The sequence below is a fragment of the Procambarus clarkii genome, chromosome 88 (assembly GCF_040958095.1).
Source record: "Procambarus clarkii isolate CNS0578487 chromosome 88, FALCON_Pclarkii_2.0, whole genome shotgun sequence".
In the NCBI taxonomy this organism is placed as follows: domain Eukaryota; kingdom Metazoa; phylum Arthropoda; class Malacostraca; order Decapoda; family Cambaridae; genus Procambarus; species Procambarus clarkii.
Genome location: NC_091237.1, coordinates 15,792,536 through 15,801,038, shown reverse-complemented (window position 1 = coordinate 15,801,038; position 8,503 = coordinate 15,792,536). Strand labels below are relative to the sequence as shown.

The window sequence follows — 8,503 nt, the reverse complement described above, 5'->3', positions numbered from 1 at the left end:
ACAGTTTAACAGAAGTCAAAGTAGCGTGCAAGGTTTCCAGCGTTGATGTTAATTACCAGATAAAACTACGCTGTTTTCTTCCAGTGTAATTGTTTGGGAACGGGAATTCCAGTTGTGCGGCTGCCTGGCGCCGCTCCTGTGCTCCTGGCACAGCAGCGTCCAAGTTCACCATATTGGCTCAAACAGATGTATTGTAATGCATTTATCTATATCATGACAGACATGCAGAGAGACAGAAAGACAGACACAAAGAGAGGGGGGAGAAGGTGGGGGAGAGAGAGAGGGGAGAACAGACCCGGGCACCACCTGGTACATCTTCTATAGTATATAAAATAGAATGTCTGGCCCAAGTTTGGAGACCAGACGCATAGGCAAGCCTCATTAAAATTTGCAGTGTGATCAGTGGATGTGTGGGATTGTCATAGACATGCCGGGGTCGATCGACTCCGTTGCCTTTCGAAGAGAACTGTCATTAATGTCATTTTCCATGAATATCAGTAGATATGAAATACTCGGTGTCAAGTCCATAGAGTTTTATCGTTCAGATTTTGACTCTCCTGGCTACCCCTTATAAATAAATTGACATAAACCTTTCTTAACACTGAATATACAATATGTGGTTGACACAACCGCGGTACAAATTTTATAAACTTTAAAATAAAGCTGCATTTGTCATTATTCTTGACGATGGAGTTTATTTTCCCTTGTCCAGAAACGACATCCCATTTTCTATACCCTAGCGGCCACTACGTCAGACGGCCTCACCCTAAATCTTGATAAGCATATTGTTATATATTATATTTCACGGTTGAATATTTGAGTTGAAGGGTTGATTACAAGGGAGTTCTAATTTTCATAGCCACGTATATCAAGGCAAGTATATACGGCTTTTAATGAAAGAACGCCAGTGAAATATTTCATTCCCAAAATGCAGTTGGGAAAGTTTTCCAGGCGCGGAGCCTCGCGTGTACCGCGCACGGAAGGAAAATTCATTATTCTGCTGTGTTTTCAAGATGAAAATTTATTTGAGAGACTTTCTAAGAAAAGAAATAAGCCGAATTTCAGTGATGTCATTGGTCGTGGGAGCCTTTGGGAGGAGGGGAAGGCCTTGTGTGGTCCTGAGGGGCCATAGGTCTGTGTGTGGTCCTCTGGGGGGGCCATAGGTCCGTGTGTGGTCCTGAGGGGCCATAGGTCCCTGTGTGGTCCTCTGGGGCCATAGGTCCCTGTGTGGTCCTCTGGGGGGGCCATAGGTCCGTGTGTGGTCCTCTGGGGGGCCATAGGTCCGTGTGAGGTCCTCTGGGGCCATAGGTCCGTGTGTGGTCCTCTGGGGGGCCATAGGTCCGTGTGTAGTCCTCTGGGGCCATAGGTCCGTGTGTGGTCCTCTGGGGCCATAGGTCCGTGTGAGGTCCTCTGGGGGGCCATAGGTCCGTGTGTGGTCCTCTGGGGGGCCATAGGTCCGTGTGTGGTCCTCTGGGGCCATAGGTCCGTGTGTAGTCCTCTGGGGCCATAGGTCCGTGTGTGGTCCTCTGGGGCCATAGGTCCATCTTCTGACTCTCTACACCTATTTTCATTTTCAAATTACGTCTTTTTATACCGAAAATATGCCAATTACTGAAAACGGCGATGGGTCATAATTTGCCCAAACCCCCCTGCAGTTTTCAAAATATCTGAAATGTCGGAAATTTGACTCCTGAGCGTGATTTTTGAGCCGAATTCTGACTCTCTGCACCTATTTTCATTTTCAAATTACGACTTTTTATACCGAAAATATGCCAATTACTGAAAACAATGATGGGTCATATTTTGCCCAAACCCCCCTACAGTTTTCAAAATATCTGAAATGTCGGAAATTTGACTCCTGAGCGGGATTTTTGACCCGAATTCTGACTCTCTGCACCTATTTTCATTTTCAAATTACGACTTTTTATACCGAAAATATGCCAATTACTGAAAACGGCGATGGGTCATATTTTGCCCAAACCCCCCTGCAATTTTCAAAATATCTGAAATGTTGGAAATTTGACTCCTGAGTGTGATTTCTGAGCCGAATTCTGACTTTTTGCACCTATTTTCATTTTCAAATTACGACTTTTTATACCGAAAATATGCCAATTACTGAAAACGGCGATGGGTCATATTTTGCCCAAACCCCCCCCTGCAATTTTCAAAATATCTGAAATGTCTGAAATTTGACTCCTGAGCGTGATTTTTGAACCGAATTCTGACTCTCTGCACCTATTTTCATTTTCAAATTACAACTTTTTATACCGAAAATATGCCAATTACTGAAAACGGCGATGGGTCATATTTTACCCAAACCCCCCCTGCAGTTTTCAAAATATCTGAAATGTCAAAAATTTGACTCCTGAGTGTGATTTTTGACCCGAATTCTGACAGTCCGTGTGTGGTCCTCTGGGGCGATAGGTCCGTGTGTAGTCCTCTGGGGCCATAGGTCCGTGTGTAGTCCTCTGGGGCCATAGGTCCGTGTGTAGTCCTCTGGGGGGCCATAGGTCCGTGTGTAGTCCTCTGGGGCCATAGGTCCGCGTGTAGTCCTCTGGGGCCATAGGTCCGTGTGTAGTCCTCTGGGGGGCCATAGGTCCGTGTGTAGTCCTCTGGGGCCATAGGTCCGTGTGTAGTCCTCTGGGGGGCCATAGGTCCGTGTGTAGTCCTCTGGGGCCATAGGTCCGTGTGTAGTCCTCTGGGGCCATAGGTCCGTGTGTAGTCCTCTGGGGGGCCATAGGTCCGTGTGTAGTCCTCTGGGGGGCCATAGGTCCGTGTGTAGTCCTCTGGGGCCATAGGTCCGTGTGTAGTCCTCTGGGGGGCCATAGGTCCGTGTGTAGTCCTCTGGGGCCATAGGTCCGTGTGTAGTCCTCTGGGGCCATAGGTCCGTGTGTAGTCCTCTGGGGGGCCATAGGTCCGTGTGTAGTCCTCTGGGGCCATAGGTCCGTGTGTAGTCCTCTGGGGCCATAGGTCCGTGTGTGGTCCTCTGGGGCCATAGGTCCGTGTGTAGTCCTCTGGGGGGCCATAGGTCCGTGTGTGGTCCTCTGGGGGGCCATAGGTCCGTGTGTGGTCCTCTGAGGGGCCATAGGTCCGTGTGTGGTCCTCTGGGGCCATAGGTCCGTGTGTGGACCTCTGGGGCCATAGGTCCGTGTGTAGTCCTCTGGGGCCATAGATCCGTGTATGGCCCCCTGGTATGGCCACATAGCACCATGTTGCATCAGACCCACCAGTGTCAGATGTAACATGACAAGAACCTGTGCCAGAAATACAATGCCTCTCCTTCAGCAGCACCTAGAACAGCCTGCTAGATCAAGGACTGACAAGTCAAGCCTTTCCTCAGGTAGGGCTTGGAGAGCACTAGAGCCCCATGAACTCCCTCCAGATATACTCCAAGTATACCATACCTGCAAACACAATTCGATTAACCATAGGTATTGGAAACGTCGAACTGGTAAATAGTTTGCTGTAGAGTTCCATAGCCACCGCGCCACCCTCACCCCCAGTGTCTCAGGCCTTGAGATGCTTGGCGTGTGGCTGGATGCTGGCAAGAGGCTGAATGCACCGTTTAAGTCTTACGACCTGATTAAGAGCCTTGATTACCTCTTGAAGGCTCTCAAGCATGGTGAGTCTCAAGGCGGGGGAGGCATATGCTTGAGTACTCTACCCCCATGTCAGAGAAGATTGGAAGTGCCAGAGGGGGGGGGGGAGAGTAGATGGTACACCTAGCTGAGTAGATGCTACACCTGGCTGAGTAGATGCTACACCTGGCTGAGTAGATGGTACACCTGGCTGAGTAGATGGTACACCTGGCTGAGTAGATGCTACACCTGGCTTAGTAGATGCTACACCTGGATGAGCAGATGGTACACCTGGCTGAGTAGATGGTACACCTGGCTGAGTAGATGCTACACCTGGCTTAGTAGATGCTACACCTGGATGAGTAGATGCTACACCTGGCTGAGTAGATGCTACACCTGGCTGAGTAGATGCTACACCTGGATGAGTAGATGTTACACCTGGATGAGTAGATGGTACACCTGGCTGAGTAGATGGTACACCTGGCTGAGTAGATGCTACACCTGGCTTAGTAGATGCTACACCTGGATGAGTAGATGCTACACCTGGCTGAGTAGATGCTACACCTGGCTGAGTAGATGCTACACCTGGATGAGTAGATGTTACACCTGGATGAGTAGATGCTACACCTGGATGAGTAGATGTTACACCTGGATGAGTAGATGCTACACCTGGATGAGTAGATGCTACACCTGGATGAGTAGATGCTACACCTGGCTTAGTAGATGCTACACCTGGATGAGTAGATGTTACACCTGGATGAGTAGATGCTACACCTGGATGAGTAGATGTTACACCTGGATGAGTAGATGCTACACCTGGCTGAGTAGATGCTACACCTGGATGAGTAGATGTTACACCTGGATGAGTAGATGCTACACCTGGATGAGTAGATGCTACACCTGGATGAGTAGATGTTACACCTGGATGAGTAGATGCTACACCTGGATGAGTAGATGTTACACCTGGATGAGTAGATGCTACACCTGGATGAGTAGATGGTACACCTGCCTGGGTAGATGCTACACCTGGCTTAGTAGATGCTACACCTGCCTGGGTAGATGCTACACCTGGATGAGTAGATGTTACACCTGGATGAGTAGATGCTACACCTGGATGAGTAGATGCTACACCTGGATGAGTAGATGTTACACCTGGATGAGTAGATGCTACACCTGGATGAGTAGATGCTACACCTGGATGAGTAGATGCTACACCTGGATGAGTAGATGCTACACCTGGATGAGTAGATGTTACACCTGGATGAGTAGATGCTACACCTGGATGAGTAGATGCTACACCTGGATGAGTAGATGCTACACCTGGATGAGTAGATGCTACACCTGGATGAGTAGATGTTACACCTGGATGAGTAGATGCTACACCTGGATGAGTAGATGTTACACCTGGATGATTAGATGCTACACCTGGATGAGTAGATGCTACACCTGGATGAGTAGATGCTACACCTGGATGAGTAGATGCTACACCTGGATGAGTAGATGCTACACCTGCCTGGGTAGATGCTACACCTGGATGAGTAGATGCTACACCTGCCTGGGTAGATGCTACACCTGGATGAGCAGATGGTACACCTGGCTTAGTAGATGCTACACCTGGATGAGCAGATGGTACACCTGGATGAGTAGATGCTACACCTGGCTTAGTAGATGCTACACCTGGATGAGCAGATGGTACACCTGCCTGGGTAGATGCTACACCTGGATGAGTAGATGCTACACCTGTCTGACTGTAGAGTGGTAGAGTGAGTGAATGTGGCCGTTGGAGACTCTAGGAACTGTGTTCTGGTTCACATGTGTAATTAGTTACCCCCAGTTCACATGTGTATATTATATTTTAAACATGTGACCTTAGCGAGTGTGGCAGCCAGATATACACACCACCATCACATCTATATCTCTTTCCCTATAGTAACCAACCCACTAAACTTATATAGTCATGTTTACAAACATAGTTTGACTCATTATAAGTGTTTACTCCGTCGTGTTTGCTTTCTCAAGTGTCTCGCCAGTAGGAAATTCCGTCACCATATATCATTTAACTGGAAAATTACAATCTATAATTTTTTCCTTCCAGGAGGGAGAGAAACCGTGACCAAGACGGCCAGGGAAGGTCAGGGACATATCTCATCTGTCTTCAAGGACACACTGGAAAAGGGGTTACCTTTCCTTGCCCTTCACAAAAGGGGAAGGATGGGAAAGAATGAGAAATAGTGGCATTGTGTGTGTGTGTGTGTGTGTGTGTGTGTGTGTGTGTGTGTGTGTGTGTGTGTGTGTGTGTGTGTGTGTGTGTGTGTGTGTGTGTGTGTGTGTGTGCGTGTGTGTGTGTTTATCTAGTTGTGCTTGCGGGGGTTGAGCTCTGGCTCTTCCGGCTCGCCTCTCAACTGTCAATCAGCTGTTACTAACTACTATTTTTCACACACACACACACACACACACACACACACACACACACACACACACACACACACACACACACATACATACACACACACACACACACACACACACACACACACACACACACACACACACACACACACACAGGAATGCATTAGGAAGTGATGTGGTGGAGGCTGACTCCATACACAGTTTCAAGTGTAGATATGACAGAGCCCGATAGGCTCATGAATCTGTACACCTGTTGATTGACGGTTGAGAGGCGGGACCAAAGAGCCAGAGCTCAACCCCCGCAAATACAACTAGGTGAGTACAACTAGGTGAGTACAGGAAGCAGCCCGTAGCACCTGTCTAACTCTAGGTTTATTGTGAGTATGTGTGTATGTTTGTTTTCCTCACCTGTGCCTCGAAATATAATTAGTGAGGATTCTCATTAATGCCACGTGACCATATAACAATAATTCCTGCTAACTAATAATGAATAAAGGTCAGAAGTAATTAACAAGTGATTCGAGACGTCTGGTAATTACCATCAACACCCCTAACTTGGGCGTCTGCCACGGACTCTAATTGGCCATCAGCAAGGACGGTCATTAGTGAGAGGCGGCCACCCCCAAGCGCCATTATCCAGGATAATAGTTTGAATGGGTTACGTGTGATTAGACCTCGCTAATGGGATAAGGGAAGAGGACGGGTCAGTGTATGAACCAGTAGGGATATACAGGCGTATATCCGCTTGTATATCCTCGCTGGTATATTCTCACTCCGCGATATACCGGTCACTCAAGTGATTGTTTCACGTGATTGACGCTTGATATCTGTCAGTCACTTAGAAGCGTGAGCCCACAATCCCCAGTAGTTGGAAGGGCCGTCATCTTCTGCGCCCTAAAGTGCCAGGTTCGTATCCCAGACAAGGACCAGGCGGGCAGTATACAAAGCTGTTTCTCCTTCATTACACGTAAAAAACATGAAGAAAACAGAGTTTCTGAGAGAGAGAGAGAGAGAGAGAGAGAGAGAGAGAGAGAGAGAGAGAGAGAGAGAGAGAGAGAGAGAGAGAGAGAGAGAGAGAGAGAGAGAGAGAGACAGACAGAGAGAGAGACAGAGACAGACAGAGAGAGACAGAGACAGACAGAGAGACACACTACGCACTCCTGGTCTGTGACCAATATAATTTACTATTCCAAACTGCGTTAGAGCGTAATGTTATTTCAGAAGTGTCTGTTTAGCATTTGATAATTTATTACAGTAAAGATTTAGGTTAGCGCGAGCGAGAGTTCACCAGCAGGTGTGTGAGCGATAATGAGAGCTGCAGTTAACTTGGTTAATGCCTTCATTATATTACAATGGCAAACGTCGCTTTCAATGACGAAAAGCAATAACAATCACTATCAACGCACAGCCAGCGTTGATAGTGACAACTGCAGTGTTTATCTTCACTCCCATAGCGTGAATATCCTCGTTATCATGCTATACAATATAACGTATAGTTCTATAAATCTAACATAGAATTCTATGCATTTAACACATATTTAAACACATTACTAAACGGCCTAAGATCGACCGTTTTTTTTCAAATAATGAAAACTTGAGATAATAGAATATTTGTTTAATTAAAATCCGGATTGCTCCACATAGCTCACGAACGCTTTGTTGACAAATGTAATTGTCAAATTAGAGGGAACACAAAGTCACAATCTGAGTTTCACTTTGGAAAATAATTAAGAATATGAATATATTCCTGTTATAGGGGACATGAAAAGGTTATATCGTATACGACCTTACACCGCTGCCTAATTACCCGGGGTACCTATTTCTAGGTGAACAGAGGTACCAGGCGAGAGAAAACGTGCCTAGCCATTTCCGTCCCGGCCCGGGGATCGAACTTATCTGCCTCTCTCTCTCGATCTATTTGGAATCAGAATACTTTGTCCCTCATTCTAACTGACACTTGAAAACCCTTTTTAGCGTACATATGTGACTCTCTACCATGTCCAAACTCGCAAATACAAACACATAACCCGCGTATACACATATATAAACACACACATTCATACACATTCCATAAATACAAATTTATTATTCCAATTGGATTAGCGCGAGAACGGTTGAATAAACAGTATTTTTTATTGGCTGTAAACTACAGCGATACTTTATCAGGCAAAAAAAACATTCGGATACCTTGTTTTTTTCCAAGCATGGATTATGGGCTTCAATTACAGCCCAATTTCAATTACAATTTCCTTGCTTCCGTTAGACGTTCATTGTATTACTTTCCCCCATGGGTGGTTCATTGTATGACTTCCTCTATGGGTGGTTCATTGTATGACTTCCTCTATGGGTGGTTCATTGTATGACTTCCTCTATGGGTGGTTCATTGTATGACTTCCTCTATGGGTGGTTCATTGTATGACTTCCTTCATGGGTGGTTCATTGTATGACTTCCTCCATGGGTGGTTCATTGTATGACTTCCTCCATGGGTGGTTCATTGTATGACTTCCTTAATGGG

The 8,503-nt window shown here is 46.6% G+C and overlaps 1 protein-coding gene across 1 annotated transcript; it reads right to left on the bottom strand.

Moving 5' to 3' along the window:
• Window positions 1–3,357: 3,357 nt before the first annotated feature.
• On the bottom strand, window positions 3,358–6,620 carry LOC138359064 (autotransporter adhesin BpaC-like). The gene is made up of 3 exons (XM_069317759.1): window positions 6,527–6,620; window positions 3,723–5,297; window positions 3,358–3,404 (listed from the first exon to the last, which is right to left on the bottom strand). The coding sequence occupies exons 1-3, from the start codon at window positions 6,618–6,620 to the stop codon at window positions 3,358–3,360; spliced, it is 1,716 nt and encodes a 571-aa protein (XP_069173860.1).
• Between the last annotated feature and the right edge of the window lie 1,883 nt (window positions 6,621–8,503).